The sequence below is a fragment of the Thalassophryne amazonica genome, chromosome 3 (genome assembly GCF_902500255.1).
Source record: "Thalassophryne amazonica chromosome 3, fThaAma1.1, whole genome shotgun sequence".
Taxonomy (NCBI): domain Eukaryota; kingdom Metazoa; phylum Chordata; class Actinopteri; order Batrachoidiformes; family Batrachoididae; genus Thalassophryne; species Thalassophryne amazonica.
The window spans coordinates 59,778,371-59,796,758 of NC_047105.1; the positions used below are offsets into that span (position 1 = coordinate 59,778,371).

Here is an 18,388-nt window from a genome sequence, read left to right on the forward strand (position 1 = left end):
TTGTTTGGTGCCCTTCCAGTGAGATTTATAAAGATGACTGCCTGAAGAGAACATGTAAATTTCCACAGTCATTGATGATATGGGGCTGCATGTCAGGTAAAGGCACTGGGGAGATGGCTGTCATTACATCATCAATAAATGCACAAGTTTACGTTGACATTTTGGACACTTTTCTTATCCCATCAATTGAAAGGATGTTTGGGGATGATGAAATCATTTTTCAAGATGATAATGCATCTTGCCATAGAGCAAAAACTGTGAAAACATTCCTTGCAAAAAGACACATAGGGTCAATGTCATGGCCTGCAAATAGTCCACATGTTGATCTTAATCCAATTGAAAATCTTTGGTGGAAGTTGAAGAAAATGGTCCATGACAAGGCTGCAACCTGCAAAGCATATCTGGCAACAGCAATCAGAGAAAGTTGGAGCCAGATTGATGAGTACTGTTTGTCACTCATTAAGTCCATGCCTCAGTGACTGCAAGCTGTTATAAAAGCCAGAGGTGGTGCAACAAAATACTAGTGATGTGCTGGAGCGTTCTTTTGTTTTTCATGATTCCATAATTTTTTCCTCAATTGAGTGATTCCATATTTTTTTCCCTCTGCTTGGTCTAAAAAGTAACCGTTACTGACTGACAATTTTTTTTTTTTTCGATTTCTTATAGTGTTTCTTAAAGCCAGAAAGTTGCCATTTGAAATGACTTTAGTTGTGTGTCATGTCTGTGATCTGCTTTTTTTCTACAAAATTAAACAACTAAATGAACATCCTCCGAGGCCGGTGATTCCATAATTTTTGCCAGGGGTTGTAGTCAACTGATGGGTACAACTACTGAAAGTTAGTATACCAATTTCTACTGGGTTCATACATTAAACACTGAAAGTCAGCAATATTTTACACTATAAAGAGTTAATTTCATAGTAAGTTAAATTATATAAATTAATACCTTTGTGTCAAAAACTTAGTTGCATATTCCAGAAACCCAAATTAAATCATAAGATGAGCAGAATACTATAAGTACATTCTTAATAGCATGTCACCAACTATTTTATATGGACAGCAATAATCCAACTGACCCCATTATGAATAATATTTTCATTATGGTGCCGATACAAGTTGTTTAACCCTCTGGAGTCCGAGGGTATTTTTTTGGATAGTTCACTCGCCTGGCATAAATGTTTTATTATTGCTGTTAACAACTCTCCCTGCATCCCACAATCAAGTTTTGTCTCTTTTTTCAGGACAACCTGTGCTTTCAGAATATATATGTTTTTGTTGTGTTTTATAAGTGTAATAAAGTTTACAATCAAAAAATAGTCAAGGAAAAAATAATTTTCCACACATTTATTCAAAACACAGCAAACTATAACAAACAACTGTTTTGACACTTTATAAAGGTAATTTGAGGTCTTGTGTGAGAGACTGATCCATTGATATGGTAAACAGTGCTTTACGCACAGAAAGCAACAGAGTTATTCAGTAACATTCACATGGAAACTAATGGAGCAATTCTGATAGTTACACACTTTGAGCACGTGAGATGGTCATCGGAGGCTCTCATGTGCTCCTGCTTTCACTGATCGCTGTGCATAATGGCGCAGGGCACACTGAGTATGTACTAATAGAATGTACTCATTGGAGCACCCAGGGGGCTATTCAAACGGGCCAGCTAGTAACATATCACTCCTGAAAATGATCTTTGGCTTTTCACGTGAGGTAAATCTGCCCTACGTCATCATACAGCTTCTATGAGTAGTACAAAGATGGCCGACTCGAAAGTCCGCAAAGTTAACTTTTCAGCCAAAAAAAAAAAAAAAAACACACACACACACACACACAAAAAAAAAACAACAAAAAAAAACACATAAACAACCATCATTCAAAAGTTATTTAGAATTTAGTAAAGCTTGGTCCTAGCCGTCGTATACGACGGCGTCGGCCCCAGAGAGTTAAACACTATACCATTCATAATATTCCTGGCTACAAGTTACATAGCATGACCTGAATGACTCAACCGCACAACATCCCCCATGTCTTGTTGCAAAATGCTGGTAAGACCCAAACAGGAGGTCACAGTCTAATTAAGGTGTTTACTTGTCATGGGCCTGACAGTCTCCTCCGAAAGACTAGGCAATTGGAACAAAATACCTTGCCCAAAGGTATCACTGTTGTGAATGGGGCTCGAACAGGTACCAACTTAAAATCTAAATCTCTAAGAAAACTTATAATGCATGAATGTGAGACATCTCTAAACAATGTCTTATGTCCTGCTTGACTGTGTTGATTTTGCTCACATTTGGGTAAATTCTTATGACGTTCCTGATCTTGTTTCATTGTAAGCACGCAGTTACACAGTAAACAATAAGGCGGGGCACCCGCTGCAAGTAAATATACTTGTGTCAAGTGGGAATAACCTATACGAGCGCAGGTCAACACAATGTCTTCCTGTTGCTTAGCTAGTGGTAGAAGATTAAGCGATTCAATGACCGGGTGATGTTGAAGTTTATTATTGGGATAGCGATCCCATAATGTTTGCCATTATGTTTCTAAAATAACTGTTAATCTTTGGCTTTAGATCCGTGCAAGGGAAGTTTATTTGTGTAACATCCATAGCAAGAGCTTCTTTTGCCAACTTGTCAGCTTTTTAATTCCCCTTAATGCCTGTATGACTAGGGATCCAGACAAATATTACAGTGAGGAAAATAAGTATTTGAACACCCTGTGATTTTGCAAGTTCTCCCACTTAGAAGTCATGGAGGGGTCTGAAATTTTCATCTTAGGTGCATGTCCACTGTGAGAGACAATCTAAAAAAAAAAAAAAAATAAATCTGGAAATCACAATGTATGATTTTTTTTTAAATTTATTTGTATGTTACTGCTGCAAATAAGTACAACCCCTGGCAAAAATTATGGAATAACCGGCCTCGGAGGATGTTCATTCAGTTGTGTAATTTTGTAGAAAAAAAAAAAAAAAACAGATCAGACATGACACAAAACTAAAGTCATTTCAAATGGCAACTTTCTGGCTTTAAGAAACTATAAGAAATCAGGAAAAAAAAAAATTGTGGCAGTCAGTAATGGTTACTTTTTTAGACCAAGCAGAGGGGGGGGAAAAAAAAAATATGGAGTCACTCAATTCTGAGGAAAAAATTATGGAATCATGAAAAACAAAAGAACGCTCCAACACATCACTAGTATTTTGTTGCACCACCTCTGGCTTTTAAAACAGCTTGCAGTCTGAGGCATGGACTTAATGAGTGACAAACAGTACTCTTCATCAATCTGGCTCCAACTTTCTCTGATTGCTGTTGCCAGATCAGCTTTGCAGGTTGGAGCCTTGTCATGGACCATTTTCTTCAACTTCCAAAGATTTTCAATTGGATTAAGACCAAGACTATTTGCAGGCCATGACATTGACCCTATGTGTCTTTTTGCAAGGAATGTTTTCACAGTTTTTGCTCTATGGCAAGATGCATTATCACCTTGAAAAATGATATCATCCCCAAACATCCTTTCAATTGATGGGATAAGAAAAGTGTCCAAAATATCAACGTAAACTTGTGCATTTATTGATGATGTAATGACAGCCATCTCCCCAGTGCCTTTACCTGACATGCAGCCCCATATCAATGACTGTGGAAATTTACATGTTCTCTTCAGGCAGTCATCTTTATAAGTCTCATTGGAACGGCACCAAACAAAAGTTTCAGCATCATCACCTTGCCCAATGCAGATTCATCACCGAATATGACTTTCATCCAGTCATCCACAGTCCAGGACTGCTTTTCCTTAGCCCATTGTAACCTTGATTTTTTCTGTTTAGGTGTTAATGATGGCTTTCGTTTAGCTTTTCTGTATGTAAATCCCATTTCCTTTAGGCGGTTTCTTACAGTTTGGTCACAGACGTTGACTCCAGTTTCCTCCCATTCGTTCCTCATTTGTTTTGTTGTGCATTTTCGATTTTTGAGACATATTGCTTTACGTTTTCTGTCTTGACGCTTTGATGTCTTCCTTGGTCTACCAGTATGTTTACCTTTAACAACCTTCCCATGTTTGTATTTGGTCCAGAGTTTAGACAACTGACTGAACAACCAACATCTTTTGCAACATTGCGTGATTTACCCTCTTAAGAGGTTGATAATCCTCTCCTTTGTTTCAATTGACATCTCTCGTGTTGGAGCCATGATTCATGTCAGTCCACTTGGTGCAACAGCTCTTCAAGGTGTGATCACTCCTTTTTAGATGCAGACTAACGAACAGATCTGATGCAGGTGTTAGTTTTGGGGATGAAAATTTACAGGGTGATTCCATAATTTATTCCTCAGAATTGAGTGATTCCATATTTTTTTCCCCTCTGCTTGGTCTAAAAAAGTAACCGTTACTGACTGCCACAATTTTTTTCTTGATTTCTTGTAGTGTTTCTTAAAGCCAGAAAGTTGCCATTTGAAATGACTTTAGTTGTGTCATGTCTGTGATCTGCTTTTTTCCTACAAAATTAAACAACTGAATGAACATCCTCCGAGGCCGGTGATTCCATAATTTTTGCCAGGGGTTGTATTTGAACACCTGTGAAAATCAATGTTAATATTTGGTACAGCAGCCTTTGTTTGCAATTACAGAGGTCAAACGTTTCCTGTAGCTCTTGACCAAGTTTTCACACACTGCAGCAGGGATTTTGGTCCACTCCTCCATACAGATATTCTCTAGATCTTTCAGGTTTGAGTTTCAGCTCCCTCCAAAGATTTTCTATTGAGTTCAGGTCTGGAGACTGGCCAGGCCACTCCAGGACCTTGAAATGCTTCTTATGGAGCCCCTCCTTAGTTGCCCTGGCTGTGTGTTTTGGGTCATTGTCATGCTGGAAGACCCAGCCATGACCCATCTTCAATGTTCTTACTGAGGGAAGGAGGTTGTTTGCCAAAATCTTCCAATACATGACCCCATCCATCCTCCCTTCAATACGGTGCAGTCGTCCTGTCCCCTTTGCAGAAGAGCACCCCAAGAGTATGATGTTTCCACCCCCATGCTTCACGGTTGGGAGGGTTTTCTTGGGGCTGTTCTCGTCTAAACATGGTAAGTGAAGTTGATTCCAAAAAGCTCTATTCTGGTCTCATCTGACCACATGACTTTCTCCCATGCCTCCTCTGGATCATCCAGATGGTCACTTGTGAACTTCAAATGGGCCTGGACATGTGTTACTAATGTGATCTTAGTGACTGTGGTCCCACCTCTCTTCAGGTCATTGACCAGGTCCTCCTATGTAGTTCTGAGCTTTCTCAGAATCATCCTTACCCCACAAAGTGAGATCTTGCATGGAATCCCAAACCGAGGGAGACTGACAGTCATCTTGTGTTTCTTCCACTTTCTAATAAATAATCATAACAGTTGTCTTCTACCAAGCTGCTTGCCTGTTGTCCTGTAGTCCATCCCAGCCTTGTGCAGGTCTACAGTTTTGTCCCTGGTGTCCTTAGACAGCTCTTTGGTCTTGGCTATGGTGGACAGGTTGGAGTGTGAGGATAGGTGCAATTAATACAGGTAAGGAGTGCAGAATAGGAGGGCTTCTTAAAGAAAAATTAACAGGTCTGTGAGCCAGAATTCTTGCTGGTTGGTAGGGGATCAAAAACTTATTTGCAGCAGTAACGTCGACCCATCTGTATAGATCTCACAATAATATCTGTATTTATACCTCATTTCCCCAAATTTGCTCAAGAAGATTAAATCATTGGTACAACTTTTTAAACAGCCTTAAATGATAAATCAATTACTGGGTCAACGAGCATCCAAGGTGGAATATTAGGAATGAGGAAAGAAGCTATATTAGTAGTACTGAGTATGCGCAATAGAGCCGCTTTATTACATAAACCAAAAGGTTTAATAGCTGACGGCTTACAAGTATAGAAATTAGAATAGCGTGGCATAAAGGTACCACCATACATTGTGACAGTTATTTTTTAGTTTAATGGCCTAGTGTAGAGATAACTTTTCATGTCTTAAATGTAATGGTAATTCACTTGCCTCCACATAAAGGGACTGCATAGGAGAGGTACAAAATGCTCCGAATGAGGTGATCAATCATGCTTCAATTTTGACGAAAACCACTTTGGAATTTGGATATCAATCCATTCTTCTCCAAGAACCAAACCAATCTGGCATTAATCATTCGTTCCATGGTTTTACAAAGACAACTGATTAAAGAAAAGGGATGATAATTTGTTGGGTTTGTTGCATCCTTTCCAGGTTTCACAATAGGAACAATGGTGGCTTCACGCCACATCTGGAAAATCACCAGTTCTCCCGATTTTATTTAAAACATCTAATAAAACAAAGATGCTTCTGGCAGATGTTTCAAAATTGATAATGGATCTCATCTGGACCAGCTGCCGTATCATGGCATTTACTGAGAGAAGTTTTCAATTCAGTAATAGTAAATGGAGTAGTAGCTGCTGGAACAATGTTTTATCTAATCTACTTTTTGGATGCACTGTAATTACAACATGAACAGTATCAGTTCGGGGGTGGGGGATTCTTTGCCAAAATCATGAGAAATACAAAAAAGAAACGCAGCAAAACTTATTTACGGATGTAAATAATAAAAAAATAAAAACATGTTCACATGTCTGGTGAAAAGGTGACATTTTTAAACCTTTCTGGACAAATTCACACTAGACAAATTCAGATCATTGGTCCTGATGAGCAGATGCTTTGAAAACAGTCATAAGTATGCCTAACTTTCTGGAGCTGGGGACTTTCCAGCCAGCCTGGCTGTGCAAATGCTTTGAATGTGACAGTTGGTTCACTGGGCTCATGGTTGCACAGGGAAAAGATGGACACCTTGTCCTTAACGTTCAAGATTTATTTGGTGTTGAATCCGAAGTGCTGAGCCAATTCGTTTGTGTGGAACATGGAGGCAACACAGGAGCTCATCTCTGTGAGTGCGCCCCCCCCCCCCCGAGGCTACATGAGCATAGAGCTGCAACATTTTTTCCGAACAGGTTGATTTTTAGCAGAAGTATCAAAATGAAGTAATCACCACGCAAAAAATTCCAATTAGTTGTAAATGCATGCTGAACCATTGGTGGTGGTGGGAGCTGTACAGATCACAGATAAACAACCATTGCACCACTATCGGCAGGAATCACGATTCATCATAAAATCTGCATCCCTGGGCGTTAACCCTGGAATACTCAATCTTAATCAGATTTTTGCTTACTCTGATTGGGGCTTTATTTTGGTTAAGATAACCAGAAAATGCAGTTTACATGGCAGCGTGTTATTCAGAATATGGCCTTAATCATTAATATCAGAATATTACTGTCCATATAAACAGCTACCGAGGCAGAATTCACTTTCAATCAAAATCAGTAACTTTACCATAAATGCACCAATACTGCACAAAATCTACATGCTTAAAAACTAACCTATTTCGAAAACCTTTGTCGAGTTGCTGCTTGTTGTACGTGGAGTGGAATTGGTGGTGTGCATGGAGAGCAAGGTCCTGTTGGAATGCCAAAGCTTCCAGGTCTGCCTGATTCACCGGCATGGAGAGTGTCCTCATCTGGAGGCAATACATGGTGATTTTAAAATGACTGAATTTTGTATTAAAGTTGAAGTAGAATGCTAGTAGTATTCTCTAATAGAAATCAAACGCTGGCATTAAAAGTTGTTCAGTGGTGCAGTTTCATTTAATAAATAATTACACAAGAGGACATGGAACAGAGCAATACAGATCCTCTGAAATAATTGAACATTCCAGATTGAATGTATTTTGTGTGCACTATCACAAATACAGTAGTCTGACTTTAGACCAATTAACTCCAATGTGCATTCACTCAGCTTACCTGTTGCTGTGAAGCAGAACCAGGGCTAATAGATCTGCACACATCTGTAAACTGATCTGGATGCAAGGGTTGCCGACCAACAGGAAATCCTTAAAGATGGGATAGTTACCAAAAAAAAAAAATATATATATATTTAAGAGTTGCACAGACTGAGGCACCACCTTCAGTGATGTCATATCCCAATGATGTCATGTACCAAAGACCAGGCACCTAAGTGGCTCCATTTTTTTTTTTTTTTTTTTTTTTTTTTTTTAAGATATTTAGGTGTACCTTAGTATATACACTAGTAAAGTTTTACCTTCGTTTTGGAATGTATATTAGAAGATATACCTTACTGAATTTTCATGTAAACAGACGTATGCCAATTTTAAGGATCTGACCATATTCTTCAGCAGTAAAATTAAGCGTTAAGAACTAACACCAATGCCAATACATTTTCAAAGTAAGTAAGAGTTTAGTGGTACAGAAAATGTTTGAAATCATACATAGTTGTGTTCAAAAATCAAACTAAGTATTTTATAAAAGTGAGTAAAGCTCAAAATAGTGCTCATTTCCAGACACACAAATGCACTGAGACACTGCACAAAAACAAAAAAAAAACCCAAACACAATACATCACAGAAAGTGAAGAAAAAAGGTTAAAAAAAAAAGCACATTTTTCTTTCTGCAACATTCATTACACCCTTATAGGTGGCCCTTATTTAAGGATGAAGGCAGCAAATGTACATTTCGCTAAAAACCTGAGTAAAATGGGTCATTCAATGAAAACAGTGCATCATAGACTGTCAACACGTAACGCTAGTTTTCACTGTAAATGGCCTGAAGTGCTCCTGTGCTCACAGTGTGTCACACCGACAGAGTACAGTATTCAAATATTTTGCCCGTTGGCAAATCAGTCTCCCATGAAGTTGTGAGGCTAACAGACAGTCACATTTCCACAGAGAATCTGCAATGAGCAGAAGGATTTTCCCCAGGTTGAAATTTGGGATTTCATAAGTTTGGTGATCTAAAAGATCATTCACCCCCACCCCCCACACCCAGAATGAGACAGAGATCCTGTGCTGGTCAGTCAGAAAGCCAGAATGATCCATGAAATAGCCACAGGGGAAGGGGGAACCAGCTGACAAGTAACTCACTTTGCAGATTTAAAGATGACATGTCTGACAAACTGATAGTAGCTCCTTCACAGTTTGAAGCTTATACAAAGCTAGCTACTGTCACAGACCACTTCCTGTTTCTCAGACAAGAGTTTCACAATAAAAGAACAGGTCAAATGGAGGTCAAACGGATGAAGTAATCACAAGTCAGATGCAGAAGAGATGGGGGGGAACATTGTGTTGGGGGGTCAAGGAGTTGATTTAAAAATATATATACATTTTTCAGGTGGGTGTTTAAACAAACCTTAAAAAATAATAATAAAAAAAAAAAGGGCTGCTGCCGGGCCTTTGCCCTCAGACATGCAAATATATGTTCAAGCTTGGTGCAGCATTTGACGCAATTAATCACCATGTACTTTTTCACAGGCTTGAAAACCACTTTAGTGTTACTAGCCTGGTTCTTTCATGGTTGATGTCACTCATCTAACAGATACCAAAGTATTTTTGATAAAGTCACTTTGAAGCTTGTTCTGGTGAATTATAGGGTACCGTATTGGGTCTGTCGTTTGTACTCCACATAATCACCATTTCAACAGATATTACAATGTTATGGAGTGTTTTTCACAGTTATGCTGATACACCAAGCTGCTTTATAGGCAAATTAATGCTTACAGTTTCTCTCAAATTGGGATTTTGAAGGATGGCTTAGAGTCAATGAAGCAACGTATGAATTCAGAGAAGACCAGTTATGGTCATAAGGTCCTGCAAAGCACAAAAGTGAGTTTTCAGCAGTTAACCTCAAGCGTGGATACATCAACTGGAGTAATAAAGTCTATATAAAAACTAAAAATAATTGGGAGGGCTGTTTGAGTGTAGACTGTCCTTTGCTCTATACAGAAATTACAAAGACTGCCTTCCCCATCTATATAGCATCACAAGGATTTAACCTATTCTATCAATAGCAGATGCAGAAACAGGTTCATGTCTGTGTGTCAGCTATAATTTATTATTGTAATATTGTTTTTTTTGGCTTGCCATGTACAGCCATTAGGGGGTCATCAATTCACTCAAATGCTGTGGCAAAAGTCCTGGGAGAAGAAGGTTTGACCATAATACTAATTCTCTCTCTTCAACGGCTCCTTCATTTGAGTGGTAATAGTCATTAACGTATACAATTCTTCTGGGAATGGAGCCCTCATATTTGGTCGACTTACTGCCCTGTGCCTTCTTGGGACTAAGGACTGCAGAGTGTTTGAAGGATAAAGAAATAAGCACGTCAGAGAGCCTCTCATTTCTATGCAACAGTTTGCCCACAGAGTGACAACTTTAAAAAAAAAAAAAGTTAAAAAAATTGATTCGCAACATTCCTGAGAGAACGTAACAAAGCGCTGTTACGCGCAACATGATTATGGAAAGTGCGTAATGGTTCATGATAATTCACCAGCAATGTGCCATTAATCTTAACTCGTGGAAACAGGTTGCAACAGTTCCTGACGACTGCCCAGAACCACCATATTCGTGATCAGCAGCCAAGAATTTATACTTCGTGGCATTAGTGACTTTTTGTTGTCATCATGTGTAAATGCAGCATTAACAGCATGTGTAGGAGCATAATATTTGTGGAGCATGTTTTTGGCTGTCAAATATCTTCCACGAATGTCACGCACCACCCTCATTTCGCCTCATGTCGTGGAGGTCACAACTGAGCGTGTTGATCCTTAATAGAGCGCGACAACATTCATAGTTGTTCTTGTGATGGTTCTTGGAGACCACACTGTCATGCATTGACACTGAAACTGTCAAGTTTTTACACGAATTGTAAAGCGGTGTCACATTTCACTGCGCTCCACCATGAATCACTTCTCTTGTGTGCGCACAATCAAAACCTTGCTGCACCGGGTTTCATTGATCAGTATGCTGAAGAGGAACAGTGATGCCAAGTCATTCCACACTTCCCGATGATGCTCCTGCACATGTTCCAGTTACTGTTGTGCCTGATGACCAGGAGAACAAATCTGAGCATCCTCCAGTCTGGCTCTCTGTCTCCTCCTCTCTGTCCAACTCCATGGCACAGAGCCCAACTAAGCATGAAATCACAAAGTTCTTCTGCTGTGGATTCATCTGGATGTTGAGGAGCAATGTGAACAGTTCAGCAGCTGACGTTAGGATGAATATGGGGTGTGTGGAGACAATCTGTCAAATTCACAACATTCCTGACAGAATGTAACACTCTGTTGTGCACAACAGCCTGGGACAATATTCTTAACCGTGTGTAATGGTTCATAATAATTTGCCAGCGACACGTGCCATTAATCGTAACAGGTTGCAACAGTTCCTGAAAACACCTGACGCCTCTGCCCTGAATAATCACATTCGTGATCAGCGGCCAAGAATGTATGCTTTGTGGCATTTTGAATTATGTGTAAATGCAGCACTATATAGGTTTTGAAGGATTACATCAAAACTACAGTATGGCTTTTGACAAAATTTTCAACACATTACACCATGGAAGAATCCATTAAATTTTGGAGGGGCTCTGGAGCTGGATCCGGATTCAGGGTCAAGATTCACTTTATACAGGCTTTGAAGGATTACAGCAGTGTTCAGAATAATAGTAGTGCTATGTGACTAAAAAGATTAATCCAGGTTTTGAGTATATTTCTTGTTACATGGGAAACAAGGTACCAGTAGATTCAGTAGATTCTCATAAATCCAACAAGACCAAGCATTCATGATATGCACACTTATGCCGCGTTCACACCGGGCGCGATCAGACGCTACAAATTCGCATGGGTCGCCAGGCGATGGACACGCCTCCTTCACCCGGTGTGTTCTGCTTGGGTGGACTTTCGCTACGAAAATTCGCCCCGGTGCGTTATCAAATAGGAGGAGCTTCCATTCCGCTCGCCGGCTCTGGTTGTCAGTCAAGCTAACATGACGGACCTTGATCACACGGAGCGAGTTGCTGTGGAAAGCTCCCAATACAGAGCGTATCATTATTTGCTGCAGGAGCTGTGTCTGGGTGACAGCCGCTTTCAGCGGTCCTTCCACCTCTGCGGGACCCAGTTTGAGGATCAACTGTACCGTTTGCGCGTGCACATGTAAACAATAAAAAAAAAAAAAAAACTGCTGCTTGCAGCAGTTGGCTCTTCCCCAAAAAAACTCTGTCATAATTGTGTTTAGAAACCAGTCACCATTTGTTTTATTATACATCTGTGTAGTTAATAAAATATTCTCTACAGACTATTTGCTCGCGCACGTAAAAAAGGAAAAAACTCCGCTCCCGCTGCTGCAAGTAGGGCTGCTGCTCGCTCCAAAAACTGTCATAATTGTGTTTAGAAACCAGTCACCATTTGCTTTATTATACAGCTGTGTAGTTAATAAGTAAAATAATCTCCAGGACGATTCGCACGTGCACACGTAAAATAAAAATAAACTCCACTCCCCGCTGCGGTGGTGCTGCTGTTCGCTCCAAAAACTCTGTCATGATTGTGAAATAAAGGACAAAAAAGAGACATAAGTCCTGCTCACAGGCTGCTACCAGATACAGGACATGTTCACTAGTGATGGGATGATGATACCTCAAGGAGTGTATTGACACACCACACAAACTGTGTCGGCACTGTGTTGGTTGCTCAATAGTGAGCCCTGCAGTAGTTATAAAATCATTGCAGGTAAATAAGATGGAAAAGTTACCGTGCTGCAAACGCAACATTAGCCTCTGAAATGGTTAATCGCCAGTCCTCTATTTAAAATATGATCTCATTGCATAATTTCATGTGCTCAATTTGTGTGTCGAGTTAAGCTGTTCATGAGAAGAGTTTAAAATTTGCTTAAAACCTTGTTTGTGTAAATGCTAAACTGATTTGGTTTGTAAAATATAGCAAATTTGTCTAATAAAATTCAGAGTTAAAATTTGCAACTTATGTATGGAAATTTGTTAACTTAAGTGTTAAAGCATACGAAATAAAAGACTGAAAACAGATTCATTTATGCATTTTTATTGAAGAACAAAGGTTTCTGAAGTGTCTTTGCTCCAAGTCTATTACACACCAGTTCCCCTGCCTTAAAAAAAAACTTTCACAGGGTACAGATGAAGATGGTGAGCATAAAAATTTCAGTGCGAGTTGATAAAGGTGTGTATATGTTTTCTGGTTATTCTTCCAGTATTGTAAAGGAGTACAAACATATCTAATTGGAAAAATAACAGTAAACAATGCTGAAAGGAGAAAAAGATTTCTCTTATTTGGCATCAAAAGATCAAAATTATTCCAGACTGGGGAAACATCTTTGAACGTGCCATGAAGTCAGTGGAGGAAGGTGAGGGCAAGCAAAAATCCACCAGCAAAACTCCATCCAACAAATCCGCAACATGTCGATACAGTTTGTTTCCTTATAAACACAATTTGGCGCAGCACAGCCGAACGACAGTTCCTGTATTGGTAACGAGATTTTTTTTCTTGAAGCGATACGCGCACCGATACGGGGTTTCACTCTTGTGTGCTCGGCAGTGTTGACGCACCAGTATTGTTCATCCCATCACTAATGTTCACATCTTCAGTCAAACTCCAGACATCTCCACGTCACTACACATTCAGTCCCGATTGGTCATTGCGGCGCGACGAGACAAAAAAGTTCAGATTTTTGAACTTGGGGAGGAGGGCAACGCGACGTGACGCAATATCGCGCCACACAAGCGCAAAACGCTCAAAATCGCTTCACTCGTGTCCGCTGCGCGGTTTGGCGCCAAAACGCGTCCTTACATAGGGATTACATGGCAACCTGTGGCTGCAGTCGCTCGCGTCGCGCCCGGTGTGAACGCAGCATTAAGGCCATGAAATTAGGCTATTACAACCCCTGGCAAAAATTATGGAATCACCGGCCTCAGAGGATGTTCATTCAGTTGTTTAATTTTGTAGAAAAAAAAGCAGATCACAGACATGACACAAAGCTAAAGTCATTTCAAATGGAAACTTTCTGGCTTTAAGAAACACTATAAGAAATCAGGAAAAATAATTGTGGCAGTCAGTAACGGTTACTTTTTTAGACCAAGCAGAGGAAAAAAAAAAAAAAAAAAAAAAAAAAAAAAATATGGACTCACTCAATTCTGAGGAAGAAATTATGGAATCATGAAAAACAAAAGAACGCTCCAACACATCACTAGTATTTTGTTGCACCACCTCTGGCTTTTATAACAGCTTGCAGTCTGAGGCATGGACTTAATGAGTGATAAACAGTACTCTTCATCAATCTGGCTCCAACTTTCTCTGATTGCTGTTGCCAGATCAGCTTTGCAGGTTGGAGCCTTGTCATGGACCATTTTCTTCAGCTTCCACCAAAGATTTTCAATTGGATTAAGATCCGGACTATTTGCAGGCCATGACATTGACCCTATGTGTCTTTTTGCAAGGAATGTTTTCACAGTTTTTGCTCTATGGCAAGATGCATTATCATCTTGAAAAATGATATTATCCCCAAACATCCTTTCAATTGATGGGATAAGAAAAGTGTCCAAAATATCAATGTAAACTTGTGCATTTATTGATGATGTAATGACAGCCATCTCCCTAGTGCCTTTACCAGACATGCAGCCCCATATCATCAATGACTGTGGAAATTTACATGTTCTCTTCAGGCAGTCATCTTCATAAATCTCATTGGAACGGCACCAAACAAAAGTTCCAGCATCATCACCTTGCCCAACGCAGATTCGAGGTTCATCACTGAATATGACTTTCATCCAGTCATCCACAGTCCACAATTGCTTTTCCTTAGCCCATTGTAACCTTGTTTTTTTCTGTTTAGGTGTTAATGATGGCTTTCGTTTAGCTTTTCTGTATGTAAATCCCATTTCCTTTAGGCGGTTTCTTACAGTTCGGTCACAGACATTGACTCCAGTTTCCTCCCATTTGTTTTCTTGTGCATTTTCGGTCTACCAGTATGTTTGCCTTTAACAACCTTCCCATGCTTGTATTTGGTCCAGAGTTTAGACACAGCTGACTGAACAACCAACATCTTTTGCAACATTGCGTGATGATTTACCCTCTTTTAAGAGTTTGATAATCCTCTCCTTTGTTTCAATTGACATCTCTCGTGTTGGAGCCATGATTCATGTCAGTCCACTTGGTGCAACGGCTCTCCAAGGTGTGATCACTCCTTTTTAGATGCAGACTAACGAGCAGATCTGATTTGACGCAGGTGTTAGTTTTGGGGATGAAAATTTACAGGATGATTCCATAATTTATTCCTCATAATTGAGTGAGTCCATATTTTTTCCCCTCTGCTTGGTCTAAAAAAGTAACCATTACTGACTGCCACAATTATTTTTCCTGATTTCTTATAGTGTTTCTTAAAGCCAGAAAGTTGCCATTTGAAATTACTTTAGTTTTGTGTCATGTCTGTGATCTGCTTTTTTTCTACAAAATTAAACAACTGAATGAACATCCTCCGAGGCCGGTGATTCCATAATTATTGCCAGGGGTTGTAGAAAAAAAAAAAAAAAAAAAGTAGAAAAGGGGGTGTTCGCAATAATAGTAGTGTGGCATTCAGTCTGAGTTTGTCAATTTTGTGGAACAAATAGGTGTGAATCAGGTGTCCCCTGTTTAAGGATGAAGCCAGCACCTGTTGAACATGGTTTTCTCTTTGAAAGCCTGAGAAAAATGGGACGTTCAAGACATTGTTCAGAAGAACAGCGTAGTTTGATTAAAAAGTTGATTGGAAAGGGGAAAACCTATACGCAGGTGCAAAAAATTATAGGCTGTTCATCTACAATGATCTGCAATGCTTTAAAATGGACAAAAAAAAAAAAAACGGAGACACGTGGAAGAAAACGGAAAACAACCATCAAACTGGATAGAAGGATAACCAGAATGGTAATGGCTCACCCATTGATCAGCTCCAGGATGATCAAAGACAGTCTGGAGTTACCTGTAAGTGCTGTGACAGTTAGAAGACACCTGTGTGAAGCTAATTTATTTGCAAGAATCCCCGCAAAGTCCCTCTGTTAAATAAAAGACGTGCAGAAGGGGTTACAATTTGCCAAAGAACATATCAACTGGCCTAAAGAGAAATGGAGGAATATTTTGTGGACTGATGAGTAAAACGTTCTTTTTGGGTCCAAGGGCCATAGACAGTTTGTGAGACAACCCCCCAAACTCTGAATTCAAGCCACAGTTCACAGTGAAGCATGGTGGTGCAAGCATCATGATATGGGCATGTTTCTCCTACTATGGTGTTGGGCCTATATATCACATACCAGCTATCATGGATCAGTTTGGATATGTCAAAATACTTGAAGAGGTCATGTTGCCTTGTGCTGAAGAGGACATGCCCTTGAAACAGGTGTTTCAACAAGACCCCAAGCACACTAGTAAACAAGCAAAATCTTGGTTCCAAACCAACAAAATTAATGCCTCACAGATGTGAAGAAGTCATGAAAAACTGTGGTTATACAACTAAATACTAGTTTAGTGATTCATAAGATTGCCAAATAAAAGCAGTTTGAACATAATAGTTTTGAGTTTGTAGCGTCAACAGCAGATGCTACTATTATTGTGAACACCCCCTTTTCTACTTTTTTACTAATAGCCCAGTTTCATAGCCTTAAGAGTGTGCATATCATGAATGCTTGGTCTTGTTGGATTTTTGAGAATCTACTGGTACCTTGTTTCCCATGTAACAATAAGAAATATACTCAAAACCTGGATTAATCTTTTTAGTCACATAGCACTACTATTATTCTGAATACTACTATACGTCAAAACTGCTTCACGGATTCTAACCAAATTTTCACCACAGACAGAGGTTAGGCCATGGAAGACTCCACTGACTTGGAGGTGATACGGGCCTGGATTCTGGATCAAGATTTCACTTTATACAGGCTTTGAAGGATTACTTCAAAACTATTTCATGGATTCTAAAATTTGCACTACAGATAGATATTAGGGCATAGAAGATTCCACTGAATTTTGGAGGTTTTCTGGATCAGTGGATGTCAGAAATCTCCAACTGCTTGTTTCAACTTATAAGTGGTGAATGTTAGTACTGCAGTTTTGTTGTCTAGAATAGTCAGTTTGACCATGTGTTCAGTTAACAGCCATTATGTTGTCTTTTCTTTGGGCTAACCCAACAACGGCATCTTATTTGTTTTGCGGCATTAGAATGTAATATTTTGAGGCCTAATGCATTCGTTTTATGATAAGGTTGTAATTTTCTACCTGCTTTGCAGTCATTTTGCTGTATTTGGTGTCCTACAGTTTTACACTTATCAAATTAACACCTGCAAAAGAACAGAATGAGTGTGGCACGAAACATCTACATTGGCTGTCTTGTCTACCCCACTGAAAGAAGCGCATTATAAGATGGGAAAACGTGCTGGTGCACTCGTCAGACTTTTTAACCGATTCTCGCCTTGGATTTGGTGGTGGATCCACCCCATTTTCCTGGTGTCGTTGCCCCTGCTTTTTAGCCTTTTTGGCCAATTCTCGCCTTGGATTTGGACTTTATGCCCAGCATTTGATTTGACCGTGGATCCACCCCATTTTCCCGGTGTCGTCACCCCTGCTTGTTGGCTTCTGCTCCCGCTTGGTTGTCAGCTTTAGGCCGGCATCCTCGCCACGGCAACCTCTGCCAGCTGAGACGCGCTGCGCCATCAGCCGGCTCATTGCGGAACTTGAGCGTAACCCCACGAAACGCAAGATCAGTGGCGAATAAAACTTTTTTAAAATGACTTCCGTTTGTTCTTTAGCTCACCCTGCTCCACGGGCAGTGACATAGCCTCTGGGCTCAATCTGAATTTAGGTCCACTAAGGTTGTTAGGCAATGACCCATTATTGGACTGTTTGAGTGAGGTCAAATCATGGATGAGTGCTAACCTGTTAAATCTTAATAAATCCAAGATGGAGGTTATCCTGTTTGGGGGGGGGGGGGGGGGGGGCACTTCAGCCTGCTCTGCTATGTCCTGGGTCCCAATATTTATTCCTGTGTGAGGAACCTTTGGGTGATTTTTAACAGCCATTTTAAATTTGATAAGCAGATCAGTGCTGTTGTTACAAGTTTGTTCCAACTCTGTGTCCTAGCCAACTCCAAGCCATATTTCTCTAGGATTGACTTTGAAAAGGTTATCCACACCTTCGTCACAAGTAGACTAGATTACTGTAACTCTGTACATTGGCTTGGATCAAACCTCTAAACCCCTTCCGGCTTATTCAGAATGCTCCTGCTCATCTTGTTTCGGGAAAGAAAAAAATCCAACCGCATTACGCCGGTCTTGGCTCTCTTCACTGGCTTCCGATAAACTTTTAGTTGTTTTTAAAACCCTCAATGGCCTGGCCCCAGTCTATCTTTCTGAGCTTCTTTTTCCTTACACCCCAACCAGAGCCTTAAGGTCTTCTGACCAACTGTTGCTGGAGCTGCCTAAAACCAGATTAAAGACAAGAGGTGACAGAGCATTTGCAGC

General features: G+C 40.0%; 1 protein-coding gene across 3 annotated transcripts in view; it reads right to left on the minus strand.

Moving 5' to 3' along the window:
- The window catches only part of eif4enif1 (eukaryotic translation initiation factor 4E nuclear import factor 1), a 56,892-nt gene that overhangs the window by 12,066 nt on the left and 26,438 nt on the right, over positions 1-18,388 (minus strand). For all 3 annotated transcript variants that reach the window (XM_034166432.1, XM_034166433.1, XM_034166430.1), the window contains 2 exons: positions 7,835-7,923; positions 7,415-7,551 (listed from right to left, as the gene is read on the minus strand). In XM_034166432.1, coding sequence (XP_034022323.1) covers positions 7,415-7,551; positions 7,835-7,923 — 226 coding nt within the window. The remainder of the gene's footprint in view (positions 1-7,414; positions 7,552-7,834; positions 7,924-18,388) is intronic.